At 39.6% G+C, this 17,509-nt stretch overlaps 4 protein-coding genes and 1 pseudogene across 7 annotated transcripts in view; 4 read left to right on the top strand and 1 right to left on the bottom strand.

The window, feature by feature from the left end:
• kiaa0930 (KIAA0930 ortholog) overlaps window positions 1-17,509 on the bottom strand; it is a 54,626-nt gene that overhangs the window by 16,188 nt on the left and 20,929 nt on the right. The gene's annotated exons all lie outside the window — the stretch shown is intronic.
• On the top strand, window positions 368-2,423 carry LOC121697862 (annotated as a pseudogene).
• On the top strand, window positions 4,066-6,745 carry LOC121697064 (microfibril-associated glycoprotein 4-like). The gene is made up of 5 exons (XM_042078338.1): window positions 4,066-4,093; window positions 4,196-4,378; window positions 5,516-5,612; window positions 5,717-5,884; window positions 6,434-6,745. Exons 1-5 carry the CDS (start codon window positions 4,082-4,084, stop codon window positions 6,676-6,678), a joined length of 705 nt encoding a protein of 234 aa, XP_041934272.1. The 5' UTR covers window positions 4,066-4,081; the 3' UTR covers window positions 6,679-6,745.
• Window positions 9,367-11,441, top strand: LOC121697061 (microfibril-associated glycoprotein 4-like). 2 transcript variants are annotated; one of them, XM_042078333.1, is made up of 5 exons: window positions 9,367-9,688; window positions 9,879-10,064; window positions 10,270-10,366; window positions 10,544-10,726; window positions 10,873-11,441. In XM_042078333.1, exons 1-5 carry the CDS (start codon window positions 9,683-9,685, stop codon window positions 11,133-11,135), a joined length of 735 nt encoding a protein of 244 aa, XP_041934267.1. In that variant the 5' UTR covers window positions 9,367-9,682; the 3' UTR covers window positions 11,136-11,441. The 2 variants fall into 2 exon arrangements, with proteins under 2 accessions (XP_041934267.1, XP_041934266.1); XM_042078332.1 differs by lacking the exon at window positions 9,367-9,688 and having other exon boundaries at window positions 9,864-10,064.
• Window positions 15,254-16,868, top strand: LOC121697062 (microfibril-associated glycoprotein 4-like). 2 transcript variants are annotated; one of them, XM_042078335.1, is made up of 5 exons: window positions 15,254-15,398; window positions 15,602-15,787; window positions 15,984-16,080; window positions 16,278-16,460; window positions 16,609-16,868. In XM_042078335.1, the coding sequence occupies exons 1-5, from the start codon at window positions 15,393-15,395 to the stop codon at window positions 16,866-16,868; spliced, it is 732 nt and encodes a 243-aa protein (XP_041934269.1). In that variant the 5' UTR covers window positions 15,254-15,392. The 2 variants fall into 2 exon arrangements, with proteins under 2 accessions (XP_041934269.1, XP_041934268.1); XM_042078334.1 differs by lacking the exon at window positions 15,254-15,398 and having other exon boundaries at window positions 15,584-15,787.

Genomic DNA, 17,509 nt, shown 5'->3' with positions numbered 1-17,509 from the left:
GTGAGAATGTAAGAATACACATAAATCTGGTGAATGTAAATAACAATTATTTATCATTAAACCACTACTAATCAGTATATCCAAATTCCACATCTACCTGCTGTGCATTCAGGTGGTGTGTGTTCACTTCTTCCCATGCAGACATATAGCAAACAAGGACCATTTAGAAAAAGCTAAAACTGACCTGAAGTATCTGATATGGTATCAAAAGTAAAAACATCCTCTGCACACAAATACAGCATCATACCCACCCTTCACCTCACCATACTGTATACAAATCAGTTGTGGTTCTGGCTATATATATATGGCCCTCAAAGTCTAGAGGGTCTTCGTCTACAGCGGAGGGTATTGAGGAAAGTAGGCAAGGATGAGGGTAAGTGTTTTTCCCAATAATACCAACCAATTGTTATTTGGGTTGCATCTTTTGCCAAATTCACTGTACTGTACATATTATCAGAAAAATCAACCAAAAATGTTCATACGGTATATATATGCATAGATATATCAGCATCATAATGTGATTTTTTTTTAATGTTTGCACAGGGTGTCATAGATATTCTAGGATTCAGTCATTTTACTGTGTGCATTGAAGACTCCGAGATGTTTATATACGAAAGCCTATACTCTTTTAGAAATGCATGTCTGTTATATGTGCTGCTGTGCATTCTGGCTCTAGGCTCTAGAGATCTTGGCTGTGCTGCTCTGTGTTGGCCTTCAGTCCCTTCACGGCAAGCAACTCCCCCGGGACTGTGCTGAACTGTACGACATGGGCTCCAAGCAATCTGGGGTGTACAGGATCTACCCTGCAGGCCCCGTCCTCCCTTGCTATGCGTACTGTGACATGGACACGGATGGCGGAAAGTGGACCGTGAGCATTCACATCACACATTTCAACCTGTCTGCTTTACTGTGTGCAATACACACTAGCAGTGTAACTTGTAAAAGCTACGATCAGTAACAGCTTCATCTTCATCAACGTTCATTTCAATGCTCTCAACAAACGTCCAGTCTATTCCTGCAAATTACTACTATTGAACAATCATTTGCTAGTGGCGATTTCAAACGATCACTGGCTGACTGGTAAGTCCTGTCCCCCTAGGTCTTCCAGAGGAGGATGGATGGCACAGTGAACTTCTACCAGGGCTGGAATGCATACCGGGCTGGTTTTGGCCATGCAATGGGAGAGTACTGGCTGGGTAATTGAGCTTGCTGATAATTCAAAGAATTTGCCACGTGTGTCATTCATTGGTGGTTGAGGTTGACCAACCGATCATTTTGTCTTTCTTGACCAGGACTGTAGTTTATCCAGCTCCTCACAGTGAACCAGACTCATGAGCTGAGGGTGGATCTGGAGGACTTTGAGGGGAACAAAGTCTACGCTCATTACAAATCCTTTGCCGTCTCCCCTGGAGTGGTCAACGCGGAACCTGATTGGTTCAAGCTATTCGTTGATGGATTTGTTAACGGAGGAGCTGGTGAGTGATTCCCCTTAATATGGCAGGACATAGTTGGGGATTCCAGAAATACAGTACTAAGGATTTTGCATCTAAAACAAGCTACAGAATCAGAGGCTTTTGAGGGTGCAATCCTTGATTATAATCCAATATCCTTTTGGTCAAATTACTTTTTTCAACAACAAACATTTTGTAATTTTTTTCACAGGGGTGTATGTATTTGAATGGTTGTTGAGTTAAACTATCTGCAGTCAATCAACAAATGTTTCACAAGGATTGAGGACAGCACCATTAATATGCAACATTACTATTAATATATAAGGGATTAACAAGCAAACATGCTGTGTGATTGACCTGATCCTTGTAAATGTAGATTGACAAGGCCTTAAATGCAATGCAATGTGGATGTCCTCCACAATCTCTTATAATCACTTTTTATCTTTAGGGGACGCCATGAAGACGCACAACAAGCAGAAGTTCACCACCTTCGATAAGGACAACGACCCCAAATGGGGAAACTGTGCCCAGAAGTTTGAGGGCGGCTTCTGGTATGGCAGCTTTGGGGACGCCAACTTGAACGGCATCTACATGTGGGGACAGAGCCACGCCAACAGCTGCCGCTGGTACACGTGGAAGAAGAAAAACTACTCTCTGAAGTCCATCACCATGATGATGAGACCTGCCCCTTCTACCAGCACGGAGGTCCGTGAAGAAGCGGCTGACTTCTCTGCCCCATCCCCTCTGTAGTTCCAGCTCCTCGACTGACCCCAACTTATAAGCTCTTGAATATGTTCATATTTCTCTGTTGGATAACTAATGCTTTAACGCAGAGCTGTGATACTGCATGAAAGGGTTATGAAAGGAAATGTTGAGCTGTAATTTGTGTCAATATTTTCTTATGAGTGCCTTTGCCTACAGTGTCAGTAGGGGACAAAAGAAAGCTATTTCTGTGATAGTAAGCAGACAGTGACCCTCAAGACATGAAATATCTACCTCATATCCCTCTACCTCTAAAATCAGTCTACCTAGAGTCAATATATCCGTAGAACTGTTGCTCACCAAAGTGTTAAACCTTAAATATCACTGCTGTCAAATTGCAGTTTAAATGACATTGAAGATCATGTCTATTTATCTGTTTAAATCAAGAATAAACAAAATAATATAAATCTACTTCTGTACCGAATCATCCCTGTTCATTTATTGGCTATTCTCCAGACAGGAAAACACAAAAAAGTGCTTGTCTCTCTCATAACATTCTCACCACCACATTATGCTATTAAGTATAATATAAGTATATATACTCTTTTGATCCCGTGAGGGAAATTTGGTCTCTGCATTTATCCCAATCCGTGAATTAGTGAAACACACTCAGCACACAGTGAACACACAGTGAGGTGAAGCACACACTAATCCCGGCGCAGTGAGCTGCCTGCAACAACAGCGGAGCTCGGGGAGCAGTGAGGGGTTAGGTGCCTTGCTCAAGGGCACTTCAGCCGGGCCTACTGGTCGGGGTTCGAACCGGCAACCCTCCGGTTACAAGTACGAAACGCTAACCAGTAGGCCACAGCTGCCCCTATTGCAGGACTTTAACAATGAAATTCTGAAATATTGTGTGAAAGAGTACCTATAACACTGTGGCCCACAGTGGAGAAATTGTATGTTTATAAACCTGTTTTTCATTTGCTGTATTTCAGGGGATTCTTTGACTTACCACAATGAACAGAAGTTTACCACATTTGACCGTGACCAAGACTTACATGGTAGCAACTGTGCATTCACTGTAATGGGACCATTTTGGCACAACTCTTGCTACTACACAAACCCAAACGGCCTGTACACCTGGGGTCAAAACTCTCTGCTCGGAGCGAACTGGCGAGGCTGGAAAGAGTTCAATTCTTTAAAGGCTATTTCCATGAAGATACGACCACTAATGAACTAACCTGTACACCATTTCCTCATCTCTGTTACATGTATGATGCAATAAAAATATTGCAGGGCTTTAACAATGAAATTCTGAAATATTGTGTGAAAGAGTACCTGAAGTACATTGAAGAATCTCAAGACAACAGACAATTACATTTGTACAACTAGGACTCATCTTACATAATTTTCTATTGCATGATATGAAAAATATATATTTTTATTAAAAAATTACCATTACCCTTTATTAAATCACAATTGCTACATCACTATAGGTTACACATTTGAGAAACAAACCCCTTGTGATACCAGACTTGCTAAACAAACATTCAGAGTGGCCATTTGCATTGTTTGTATCAAAATATCACTTAGAATGTGTGTGGGCCTTTAATGTATTTTCTTGAAATGGCCTTGGAAATATGTATTGTCTAAATGTATTTTCTTGAAAAGCTATTTATTTCTCAAAGTAGTCAGCAATGCTGGTGTAAAAATACTTCAAATTATGGAAATTGCAAGCAAAAGCCATTACACAATTCATGTGTGAATTCCCAAAATGGTGATATCGGGTAAAATCCATACTATGGTGCATGTGTGTGTGGCAATAACTGCCTATTGCCTAATAAACAAACATTGGGTCATCCTTTCTCATTTAAAAAGCCCTACTTGAGCCCTTCACATCAACCACTCACTGCCCCAATAGAGTAACAATGGCAATACAGGTGAGAGCTCACAACACATTTACATTTAATGACTTTCACATTGCTTGGGGAGCATTACATTATTTATATGCTGTAAATTATTAAGTGCTTTCTCTCCACCAGGTGCTCATACCCATACTGCTGTTCTGTTCTGAGGCCTTCGGTCAATCCTCAATGCCCACGGACTGTGCCGACATCTACGACCAAGGCCTCAAAGCAAGTGGAGTTTACACCATATACCCTGCAGGCCCCACGTCGCCTCAGTACTCATACTGTGATATGGAGACAGATGGCGGGAAGTGGACCGTGAGTACTTCTGCCAGTGGGGCCAAAGTGTGATTGGGCTGTTTTGCCAGCAGAACCAAATGGGGAGAGAACATAATTGCAGGAGAGGGAAGGAGCAGAGAGCAGCTCTGCATTTAGAAGTAATCACTTCCCCTAACACGATAATTCATGTTCTCACAGACATCACCTTATTTGGATAGAGGGTAATTAGAGGCATAAGAATGTTTCTGTTGCTAATCTGCAGTTAAAAAGGTACGGACACTAATTCTACACTATGGTGCTGCCTCTGTTCATCAATATGAGTGGCTGATTTGTTGTCCATATGATATCCCAAACATAAATGTAAATAAATTCTAGATTTCCAGAAGCATTACTTGATTTACTTGAAAAAAGGCCCTATCTTGGCCAATCCACATTCACTAATTTAGGCGTGAAAATCCACATGCACCAATTTAATGGCGTGATTTTCTGATCAAACGCTGGGCACAAAAGGGTTGTTCTTATGTTTCTTAATCAGTCATGGGTGTGTTTTTAACAGCAAGCAGTGCAACCTGTTTGTTACTAGCAGAGTATAGCCTACATGCATCTGCAGGCAAAGTGAAACTAACTTCACCGTGGTCTCATAGTCAACAACAAAACAGTTCTACACAGTTAATTACTTTCACTATTGACTGACAAGGGATTACCATCAAAAAACATAGCCTGAAAAAAGCAACACTTACCCCAATAATGTTTGAATGAATAAAAATCCTAAGGATATATATTCTGCAGAGGAGTTGCTGCTTACATCTCGTGACAGTGCGTCTTCAGCTGTGCTTTATATGCGCTTTTCGCTATAGACCAGGTCTTTCTTGGTCAGTGGCTAATGATTTTTAGAGGGTGTAAGATAGCGATTTTTGGACCATGCGCCAGACAACACCTTATGTCGTTAATAGCTCATGGCGAAAAATGTACCACTGACAGGGTGTACGACATGAATAAGACTTGCGTCTCGCTTTGAGTCACCTTGCACCGGGTGCACGATATAGGGCCTATGGCTCTAATAATGTGGCCATCCAGGATCACGGAATCGAGACTCAAAATGTAAAGGATAAAAAGTTGTATCTGTTTTGGAGGCCATCAGCTTGAGTCACCATTTTATCATAAAAACATGTGCAGGTGTTTCAGAGGAGAATGGATGGGAGTGTGAACTTCTACAGAGGATGGGAGCAGTACAAGAATGGCTTTGGACATGCAGCTGGAGAATACTGGCTGGGTATGTCTATCAGTCCTGTAAGATGTCACATCAAAACAGACGGTTATAAAAGATCAGACATGTATTGCTATTTCATAACTAATGACAACTATCTCTACTTCCAGGTTTGGAAGCCATCCATCGCCTCACTGCAAAGGGAAACTATGAGCTGAGAGTAGACATGGAGGACTTTAAGGGGAATAAAGCATTTGCCAAATACTCCTCGTTTTCCATTTGCAACGAACTGGACGGCTACAGGCTCACAGTGAGCGGTTTTCAAAATGGAGGCGCTGGTAAGCATGTGTTACTGACCCTGGTTTAAACTCACTCCAACTGACAATCATGTTGTGATGTGAGGAGTAATCAAAATGCTAATCTATCACTGTATTTGAATTCTCTCTCATACATTCTCACCACCACATTATGCTATTAAGTATAGCATAAGTATATATACTCTTTTGATCCCGTGAGGGAAATTTGTTCTCTGCATTTATCCCAATCCGTGAATTAGCACACTCAGCACACAGTGAACACACAATGAGGTGAAGCACACACTAATCCCGGCGTAGTGAGCTGCCTGCAACAACAGCGGCGCTCGGGGAGCAGTGAGGGGTTAGGTGCCTTGCTCAAGGGCACTTCAGCCGTGCCTACTGGTCAGGGTTCGAACCGGCAACCCTCCGGTTACAAGTACGAAACGCTAACCAGTAGGCCACAGCTGCCCCTATTGCAGGGCTTTAACAATGAAATTCTGAAAAATTGTGTGAAAGAGTACCTATAACACTGTGGCCCACAGTGGAGAAATTGTATGTTTATAAACCTGTTTTTCATTTGCTGTATTTCAGGGGATTCTTTGACTTACCACAATGAACAGAAGTTTACCACATTTGACCGTGACCAAGACTTACATGGTAGCAACTGTGCATTCACTGTAATGGGACCATTTTGGCACAACTCTTGCTACTACGCAAACCCAAACGGCCTGTACACCTGGGGTCAAAACTCTCTGCTCGGAGCGAACTGGCGAGGCTGGAAAGAGTTCAATTCTTTAAAGGCTATTTCCATGAAGATACGACCACTAATGAACTAACCTGTACACCATTTCCTCATCTCTGTTACATGTATGATGCAATAAAAATATTTATTTTTAAATCAAATGCCTTTTATCTCAAATTAAATTACTTACCTTTCACAACTTCAGACCCTCTATGCCATCATGCCAAGCAATAGACCAACTATCACCATGTTTTTATATGAAGAGGCAACAAAATGCAACATACAAACCAAAATTCAAATTTCTTTCATTGTGGAATCGAGAGAAACATTTTTTTTCCCAATTATTCCGTATGCCTGGTACACGTGGAGAAATTGACAATAAAGCTGACTTTGACTTTGAAATACCTCAAATGTTCATCCATCTATTGTAAGCCTGTAGGTAAAGTAAGCCACATATATCTCTTGGGTGTCAAAGACATGTCATTCATTGCTATGGTAGGCGATGACGGTCAGTGAATAGCTGGTATAATAAAACTAGCTGGCTAGATAAAGTTTTGCCATTTTCTTTCAACTACTGCCATCATTCTAGGCCACTTATGTCTCAGGTATCATTTGTTCATTGTTGGTGATGACTGTGAAAGGCAATAGAGATTAGCCATTTTTCTTTAAAGGGACACCAGGCAACGTTTTCGTGTTAATGAATCATCTTCGTAAGTCGGTATATGGTTAAATGACTTATTACGGGGCGAATGAAGGCTCTCTCGCCCGCCCCTACTGCCTGTAGGAAGAATATCCCACTTGCAAGTTCGGTGTATCCTACCCGCCAACCGAAGCAGGATCAGTTTACAGCACAGAGGCAGGCTAACGAAACGCTAGAGATTGTTGCAAACGTGTGTATAATGGCAGAGCCGGCGAAGAAGCAGCGAAAACCCTTGACAGAAGACGCAAAGAAAAGGAAAAGAGCTTCAGACCGAGCGAGGGGGAGTTTCGTAGAGAAAAAAGCATCAGGCTTGCCTGGTGTCCCTTTAACTTACTGCCCTCTTTCTTAAACCATCTCCTCAACATGACTTACAATTCAACATAATAATTTGGATACATTTTTGTCTCCTCTTATGTGTCAACAAGAGAGAACTATGACCTGATATGGTCAGGTGAAAGGTATGGTCAATAAGATGTGAAAATACTATGTGGAGAGTAGTTCTACTCATCGTTTATGACCCATCCTACTTTCTCCATAGGACCTATACGTGCATTGAGGTAATTAAGACGGTCTTATTTTCTGTAACTGGGTACATGATAGCCTACAAAAGACACTAACATCCAATCTATTATAATAAAAAATGACTTATCTAACTGTTTGTTAATCATCTGTCTCACTCTTGTTGGTATCTGAATCTGGGGGTATGGATAAATAAGTTCAAATTTATGGGAGGAAGTGTGCTTAATTGGCTTATTGATTTTATTAATTACAAACATATTAATTACAGCAATATGATCATAGTCATAAAGATTTTGCATTTTGTTGCAGTTGTCTTCCTTGTATCAACAGTCACGTGGAGAGTTAGCAGAGAGGAGTGTTCAGTGCGGTTTTAGCCTGATTGAATTCTCTGACCACTCAGTGGTTATGACAAACTATGTTCACAATAAAAAAGGTTTTGATTCACAATCTTCAACAAGATTTTTGTTTTCATTTTAAACTCTACAGAGCACACCAAGCTCCTCTATAGCTACACAGACTAAAAGAGAGAATCAATAACCATTGCTCTCATAGCTACGACTACATTCAGCAACATTTTGACATTTTTCAAAAACAGAATCTTTTATTCTTCCAAAATGAATAATGTGGTCAAGGGACCTATGACAGGAACTGTCCCAACACACTGTGTAAAACCTTGGATGTATATCTAATCCTTAAAAACAACCACTCAGCTACATTTACAGTAATATTCAAATGTATATCACAGCTCAAAAATATTTTAACAAATGTGTAAAAATGAGCTCTAAAATCATATTTTACAGGTTTAGATTGAACTGTATCACAACATTACATAACAACATCAAAAGAATAACATGAGCACATGAGAGATGATAACTTTATGAGCTGTGGTCACGTGCACAGCTAGGCAACAATTCTGGAAGATGTCAGAAATGTAGTTCAAAGGATTATATTATAGGGGCTGTAATGTGTGCAACGTTCGATCCTGCTTCAGATATATTCCAAAGTGGAAGATAGTATCCCTAAGCGATATTAGCTGACTGCATCCTAATCGCCATTTTAACAACATAGTTGTTAAATTACTGTGACAAGTATGACCAAATAATTTGCCTCCAAAAGTAGTGAAAACAACAATACGTTTTATTGCATCCTGAGAACATTAAATATACACGTGCAGCTTTTTGTATTCTCATTATATGATTGTGCCTCAATCACATTGAGACATCTTGACATTATGACATTTTAAACTTTTAAACTACAGGGCTACAGCTACAGCATTAGAACAATGTTTTACTACAGTGCAGAAGAGAATATAGCTAAGAGTTTACCATTGTATCTGTCAATACTAGTACTAGAGGATAGGAGTGTCTACATATTAGCCCTTAAAGGAGTACCGTCACACTGGTGTGACGGGAATGTTGAGAAATGAACGTTCTAAAGAATATCTGGGTTCATTGAATTCAACATAGAATTTTAGAACCTTCAATTGTTGCGGAACTTAGAACGTTCAAAAACCTACACCTTTAAGGGTTAAGTACTTGTAGAAGTATGGAGGAGGAGAAGTGGTAGAGGAGGAGATGGAGAAGAAAAGAAAGTGAAGTGGAGTGAGAGGGAGGGAAGAGGAGGAAGAGGAGGAAGAGTGTGGTAAGTGCATAATAGGTGTGTGAGGTTGTAAGAAGCAAGATAAGATAACGCAAAATAAGTAAGATAAACAGTAGGGTAAATGGAAATCTTGGCAGACTAAACAACACGTGAGTGAGAACATATTTTGTAAGCTATATAAAACACAGCACTGGGTATATCTTCATACCACTCATATCAAGAAGAGCATACGGTTAACTACTGTTCACTGTGTACCTTGTTTACCAGTAGAGTGAAAGAAATGAAGGTAAGACCTGACAGACATTCATTCAATACAAGAAAACTACAGAACTTTTTCAAATGACTATCAAAAATGCCATTTCTCCTAAAGTACAATGTAAATTCTACCTATAGGCCGATTGACATTATTTACTGTTCTTTGTACCATGTTGCTATTTATATGTATAGGCAACTAACAGGTCATGTGTTTCCCTCAGCTTCTTCTAGCTCTGTGTGTGCTGCTCCCAGTAGCGGTGCAGTCTCTCATGTTCCAGCCTCTGGATTGCGCTGATATCTACAATGACGGCTCTGGGAGAAGTGGGGTCTACAGGATCTACCCAGCAGGACACGACTCTGGACGCTATGTCTACTGTGACATGGACACGGAGGGAGGAAAATGGACCGTGGGTATTTTCTAGATAATATATTTGCTTTTAAATTGCTAAGTCATGTTTCTGTGAATTACGTATTTTTCATGTGTTACACATTCTTCATGTACTGGTCTGTGATGTCACACTGATGAGAAATATTCTCTTGGAGTCAAACATGGTTTGGAGTTTTGGAATTTACATGCTGTCAAATGAATTCTCACAGCAAATGTAATTACAGGTGTTTCAGAGGAGGATGGACGGCACAGTGAACTTCTACAGAGGATGGGAGCAGTACAAGAATGGCTTTGGACATGCAGCTGGAGAATACTGGCTGGGTATGAGCAGATGAAATTATTCATCAATAACTGGTTATTATTATGGTTACTTAGCAGACACTTTTGTCCAAAGTGACTTTAGAATATGAACATTGTAATAGTTGAAAATTGACCGTTTTTTGTTGTTTTGTTGTCTATTAAGTATTCTCTTTCTGTCCATTTTTAAAAATCTTTTAGGGCTCGAGACCCTCAATAAGCTGACTCTGAGGAAGAACTATGAGCTGAGGGTGGACATGGAGGACTTCGATGGGGTTAAAGTTTATGCCAACTACACCTCCTTCTCCATCTCTCCAACAGCCATTGATGCTGAAGCGGATGGATACAGACTGCATGTCAGTGGCTTCAGGGATGGTGGAGCAGGTGAGCTATATCCAGTCCAACACAACATTTCTATATCCACTTGTGTGAATTTATAAATTGTTTTATATAAGATTCATGCAAGACTATATCAATAACTGTAAAAATTGCTTCATATCATTAATTCCGATTATTCATTTTTTTGCTAGGTGATTCTTTAGCCTATCACAATGGGTACAAGTTCTCCACCTTTGATAAAGACCAGGATTCTGCAGGAGGCAACTGTGCAGCAGCACGCCTGGGAGGATTTTGGTTTAATAATTGTCAGTATGCTAATCCAAATGGTATATACTTGTGGGGAGAAGCCAATGACAGAGGTATCCACTGGTACTACTGGAAAAGAAACTACTACTCCTTAAAATCAATCTCTATGAAAATGAGACCTGTATCCCGACGACGTAGTGCAGAGTAGCTGTTAACCTGATCAGGAAGAACAGCTGAGGAGAATAGTAACTGTAAACTATAGACTGTTATAACTTTTAATAATTTGTTTATTACAAATTCATTTGTTTAAGAGCTGCTTCCTTTAGGTAATAGCACTTTGTGCAAATGTGTAAACTTAACTACCCCATTCTGCCTGTGAGAACTAAAGTCAAAATTACACTTTTATCTATTTTGTATATATTAATAAAAGAAATGAAACTGTCAATTGAGTGAAGGAAATATCTTTTTTTATATGAAATGTGCATTGTAAGCTCATTAAAACGTTCTTACAATAGTACCCTGTCTGTGCAATTCTATGCAAAATATCTACTGTAACACTATGACGACGCAACCACTGTGAAATAACCAGAACATACTGTAATATCTTCATCTCTGCTATAATATGGAATACAATATCCATCTTTAAATCAACTGTTTGTCTTGAAAGACTGTTTAAAATGCCATATACAAACTAAAACGCCTCTAATACCATTGTCCTTCAAGTGTAAGGTTAGGCAGCTTATCTCTCAAAGCAATAATCATTCACTGCTATGAGAAGTGATGCCTGTCTGCGACAAGCAGGGAAGTTTAGCCATTTTCCTTAAAGCCTATTGCCCTCTTTCTAATACAAGCATACTGTAACTCTCAGGTCAATATGTTCATAATTTGGATACATTTAAAGCATTTGACACCAATGAAGATTATGATTTGTACTATTTTGTCTACATGAACTATACCAGTGGTTCTTAAAGTGGGGTCTGGGGACCCCTGGGGGGGCCACGGCCCAATGCCAAGGGGTACACTAAATAATTTGCTTTAAATTATAAAGTTGTGTCAAATCACATCAATGTGTTATGAATCACTTGAATCACTTCATTCAGGTCACAATGAACTGTTCCTACTGCTGCTTAACTTGGCTTATTTGCCTGCCAGCTAGCTGATGAATGTGCAAAAATGTTTGAAATAAGTCAGTCCACACAGTTAAGTCATGCAAAATCCAAAATTGACAAAATACCAAGTTACACACCTGCCAAAAAACATACCAAAGTAAACCTGGCCACAACTTCAGAGGATACAAATGGCATCTAGGTTGGTCTTGGTCTTGGTCTGTGTGCTCTTTGAGGGTAGCCGTGGCCCACTGGTTAGCACTCTGGACTTGTAACCGGAGGGTTGCCGGTTCGAACCCCGACCAGTGGGCCGCGGCTGAAGTGCCCTTGAGCAAGGCACCTAACCCCTCACTGCTCCCCGAGCGCCGCTGTGGTTGCAGGCAGCTCACTGCGCCGGGATTAGTGTGTGCTTCACCACACTGTGTGCTGTTTGTGTTTCACTAATTCACCGATTGGGTTAAATGCAGAGACCAAATTTCCCTCACGGGATCAAAAAAGTATATATATACTATACTATACTATAGGTATACCAATACTAGTAAGCATGTGCTTAATGGTTACAAAATTGTTCTTCCCCACAAGAGGTCCATCAAAAAGTGTGAGATTCCCTGAACTATATAATTGTGACAGTTTGATTCTCTATAATAAGGTATATTTTCTGTTTTAGAACAGAAACTGCTGTGCAGAACGGTGTGGCTGCATTACCATCTCTAATGTCCACTCTATAGAACCAAATGTGTCACTCATTGAGGCTGTAGAGCTCAACAGTGACTGCCCACCTCCGCAATGGCTCCAGTTCCAAGAAGAAAATTTCCTACTCATTTTCTACATTTTGAAAAATCTGTATAAAATCTTGTATGCCTGGACTCGGGCAAACCATCTTTGTGGTGAATCATGACCATAAAACATCACAAAAAAAAAAAAAATGGCAAAGGCACAAAACTGAACATATTAATTTTCAGAGTGAATGCACCACTCATCCCATCAACCACTGCCAATGACCCCCTTCTCCAACAATAGTGCACTTCCTCTTGACTAGAAGTCAACAAGCTGGTGATTAACTTTCTACTGTTTACATTGAGCAAATTTAACTTTCAAGGTGAGAAACAGTGAAAGTATTTTTCTCTGTAATTGGGTATTCACATGGTAATCTACAGACGATACTAACACCCAGTCTATCATGATAAAAATGTCTATCTGTTAATCATCTATGTTACAGTGGTCATTATCGGGATAAGGGTAAATAAGTTAATAAAAACACTGATGGCAGGAACTGTGTTTGACTGGCACATGAATTTCAAAAGAGCTGATTGCACTTAAAAACCCCTGACTACGCTTTTAATCAAGGTGACTGTGAATGTGTTGAATTATTACAGAAAATAGGATGGGCATAGTTGTAAACTTTCCCTTTTTATCATGGTTGTTTTTCTTCCAAACACTTCCTTGTATCGACACTCACGTGGAGGGTAGTGAAGATCAGTGGCTGGAACTGTGAAACCAAAACAGCACTGAACAAAGAGATGGCCTGAGTGAATTCTCTAAAGTGGCCACTCCGTTATTATGGCACACTATGTTCACGATAAAAAGGTTTTGATTCCTTAACAATATTTTTTGTTTCTCATTTCAAACTCCACAAACCACACCAAGCTTTCCTCCAGCTGCAACGACTAAAAGAGTGACACAATAACTAATCGCTCCCTTTGAACTATAGGCTAACTGGTGTAACTCACTTCTAGTGAACTATGCTAAGCTAGGCTGACGGTATCAGACTGGGTTATTGCATGTGCAGGGAAGAGAAGGGTATCCATCCTTTTTTCTAACTCTGGGGTAGATGGCAAATAAACTAATTATCCAAATAGTTGGCATGTTCTTTTAAAGGAAAATTCTGGTATTTAGCACTTTGGAGTCGAGACAGGACCAATTGTCAAAATTTCGGTGTCCACCACTCTAGTTCATCCAAAACAAACCAGAAAAAGGGACTCAAAGTGCTAAATACCGGAATTTTCCTTTAAGTGTAATTTACTGCTAGTTATGCCCCTTGGAAATCGAAATGAACTGGCTGTACCCAGACATATATCTCAAATGATAACTGGTCTGGTGTTGGCCAATTTTATATTGTAACTGTATCTGTAGTCATACACAAAATGAGAGATTTTGTTTTATCAAAACAATAACATGAGCATGTGAGTGATAATAACTTTATGAGCAGTGGTCACGTGGACAGTTGGAAGACTATTTATTGAACGTGTTATTGTTAACTGGTTTGCAATCTCAGGGCTGTAAAGTGTGCAATGTTTAATCCAGTTTGTGGAAGACAGTACTTATTGAGCAATAGTGGTGAATATTCTCATTCATCATACTTGCAAAAATATTGTAAGATTCTTAAATTACAGGGGAACATAACCATGACCACAAGCAAAGCCTTTCCCCTAAAAACTAGGAATAACAACTCAGATCAGTTGATTTTTTCAATTACACTTTACTTGACATTATCGACATAAGAGTGACATGACACGGTCATGAATGTGTCATAAACAAGTTATAAACATTTATGACATAACACTTCTGTCATTAAGTGTCATGCAGTTTTTGTCATAACAAGTTACTGTAGGATTAGGATTAGGGTTAGGTTTAGGGTTAGGGTTAGAGGTTAGGGTTAGAGGTTAGGGTTCATGTGTCACGACATAAGTGTCTTATGTCGATACTGTCAAGTAAAGTGTTACCATTTTTTCTCCTGAATATTAAATATGCATCTAAGATATTTTTAAAAGCAAAACCATATTGCAATTGCCCAACTCTTAAAAGCTAGGTAACTAGTTTTGGCCTCATATCCAAATTCATTATGATGGTATATCCTGTAAAATACAAATACACACATTCATGATTCCTACTACCCACCGTGGGGGTGCACTATATTCTATTCTAGTAAGTTTTTATCAGTGGCAGCTGTGCTCTTGTTGTTTAATGCATTTTTTTAGGTTTAGACCAAAACTCTTGCTGTGTTAAGCAAATATCATAAAGGTCACAGTAACATAACTAGTGTAAGCTTGGCCTCACAGCACCCTATACTATACTAGTTTACCTGTCAACCATTATAAACACACCCTGACTGAACGAATAATAAATGCTTTGTTTTCGAGTTTGGAGCAGTAAAAGGGGCCAAACAAACCAAATAGTAGCAGACCTTGGACTTGAGAATAGAAGCAATTTACATGCATTATGGGATCGGTCATTTATGGCAGTCTAGTCTGACATCACAGGACTGAAGTCACGTTTGGGACCTATATAAACACAACACAGAGTACTCAAGATCATTTGTATTGAGATAAGCATATAACAAGCACGTCGCCTATGCAAGAATGAAGGTAAGGCAGATGAAACTAAGGGCAATTCCGCGCAAAACGGTCACATCTATAACGCCAACACAATGCCATGGTATTTAGTTGGCGTTATGGACATGACAGTTTTGCGTGGAATTGCACCTAAACTCTATTTATCTAAAAAAATGAATCATGATGCTGTTTTTTTCTAATGCATTGAAAACTAACAGGTCATGTGTTTCCCTCAGCTTCTTCTAGCTCTGTGTGTGCTGCTCCCAGTAGCGGTGCAGTCTCTCATGTTCCAGCCTCTGGACTGCGCTGATATTTACAATGACGGCTCTGGGAGAAGTGGGGTCTACAGGATCTACCCAGCAGGACCCAACTCTGGACGTTATGTCTACTGTGACATGGACACGGAGGGAGGAAAATGGACTGTAAGTACGCCTTTTTTTAATCTCTTCGCTAAACTATGTTTCTAAGAGGTACTAATTTTTTGTGTTAAATCTTCTTCTTGTTTGATGCCACATTCTCATGAGAGTATTTAAGTTTGGTTTAGGGAATATGTTTTGATTTACATGCATTAAATCAATTCCACTCCTCAGACTTCTCATATAATCATTCTAATTGTAGGTGTTTCAGAGGAGGATGGACGGCACAGTGAACTTCTACAGAGGATGGGAGCAGTACAAGAATGGCTTTGGACATGCAGCTGGAGAATACTGGCTGGGTATGAAAATACTTTTCATGAATTACTTTCAGCAGTACTATCATGAAGTACTGTATAATGGCATATGTATCAAGTGTCACATGCTTCAAATAATGGATTATCAGATCAACCTGTGTATAAACAAGTACGTCCTTAATATGCCAAATATAAAATGTCTATTTCTGTCTGTCTTCTGCATTTGTTTTTAAATCTTTTAGGGCTCGAGACCATCCACCTGCTGACTCTGAGGAAGAACTATGAGCTGAGGGTGGACATGGAGGACTTCAACGGAGCTAGAGTTTATGCCAACTACACCTCCTTCTCCATCTCCCCTCAGGCCATCAATGCTGAAGTGGATGGATACAGACTGCATGTCAGTGGCTTCAGGAACGGTGGAGCAGGTGAGCTAAATTTATCTACATGTATATATTTTTTTATATATTTGCCTCAAGCCCAGCAACAGTTGTATGTGTCTGCTTATGTTTCTGTGTCTATATATTAATAAATGAAATATATTAATTTCATTTATCAAATTAATCTTTTTGCTAGGTGATTCTTTGACCTACGCCAACGGAGAGAAGTTCTCCACCTTTGATAAAGACCAGGATTCCTGGGGAAACAACTGTGCGCTAACACGTAGAGGAGGGTTTTGGTTTAAGTCTTGCCAGTATACTAATCCAAATGGTTTGTACCTGTGGGGAGAAGTCACTGATATAGGCCTCCACTGGTACCACTGGAAAAGTAACTACTACTCCTTGAAATCAATCTCTATGAAAATGAGACCTGTATCCCTACGTAGTGTAGAGTAGTTGTTAATCTGATAACAATAAACACCTGAAAAACCTTACCAAATGAAACTGTAGACTGTCAAATGTACAGTAGACTATTACAACCTTCAATAACACTTCTGGTTATGATCTCTTATGTTCAACAGATTCTTCTGAGTAATATAATCAATAACAGTTTTCAAATCCAGTAATAACAGTTTCAGATCCATTTTAATGGCGTATAAATGTGCAATTATGCATTGACTTTGGATGTGCAAAGATATATGCCTTTTTGAGAGAGGCAGGATGATCTATCCATCTAAAGGAGGCGAATCATTCTCTTTGCCTGAGAATGTGCATTTGGAGACTCATACCTAAGGACAGTAATCTTAAGAGGAGAAAATATAGAATAACCAGACATAGAAATATATGGAAATCTATGTTGAGACCAAGTGTAAAATGATGGTTGGACAATCTAATGGAATTCTTGGCTTTGGAAAAAAAAACTGTTTTGTTCAGTCAAAGGAAAACACTTACTGTCTACAGTAGATAACTATCTAGTATTATAACTACTAGTTATTATAACTAATACTTTATTTATTGAGTTTGTACAGGGTACACACTTTCCTAGGGCACTAATGTGATGCACTAGAGGCTTTCTGGAATAGTGAAACCAATTAACT

Source organism: Alosa sapidissima, chromosome 22, assembly GCF_018492685.1.
Source record: "Alosa sapidissima isolate fAloSap1 chromosome 22, fAloSap1.pri, whole genome shotgun sequence".
Classification (NCBI taxonomy): domain Eukaryota; kingdom Metazoa; phylum Chordata; class Actinopteri; order Clupeiformes; family Clupeidae; genus Alosa; species Alosa sapidissima.
Note: the sequence above shows the minus strand (reverse complement) of the source record. Positions and strands in the feature narration are given on the sequence as shown.

Bases quoted from the DNA above. Each gene is read 5' to 3' on its own strand.
- LOC121697064 (XM_042078338.1), top strand. The intron at 4,379-5,515 runs GTGAGTACTTCT...AAACATGTGCAG, and splicing joins CAGATGGCGGGAAGTGGACC to GTGTTTCAGAGGAGAATGGA. The intron at 5,613-5,716 runs GTATGTCTATCA...CTCTACTTCCAG, and splicing joins AGCTGGAGAATACTGGCTGG to GTTTGGAAGCCATCCATCGC.
- LOC121697061 (XM_042078332.1), top strand. From the start codon at position 9,864: ATGTGTTTCCCTCAGCTTCTTCTAGCTCTGTGTGTGCTGCTCCCAGTA. The intron at 10,367-10,543 runs GTATGAGCAGAT...AAAATCTTTTAG, and splicing joins AGCTGGAGAATACTGGCTGG to GGCTCGAGACCCTCAATAAG. The intron at 10,727-10,872 runs GTGAGCTATATC...TTTTTTTGCTAG, and splicing joins CTTCAGGGATGGTGGAGCAG to GTGATTCTTTAGCCTATCAC.
- LOC121697062 (XM_042078334.1), top strand. From the start codon at position 15,587: ATGTGTTTCCCTCAGCTTCTTCTAGCTCTGTGTGTGCTGCTCCCAGTA. The intron at 15,788-15,983 runs GTAAGTACGCCT...TTCTAATTGTAG, and splicing joins CGGAGGGAGGAAAATGGACT to GTGTTTCAGAGGAGGATGGA. The intron at 16,081-16,277 runs GTATGAAAATAC...TAAATCTTTTAG, and splicing joins AGCTGGAGAATACTGGCTGG to GGCTCGAGACCATCCACCTG.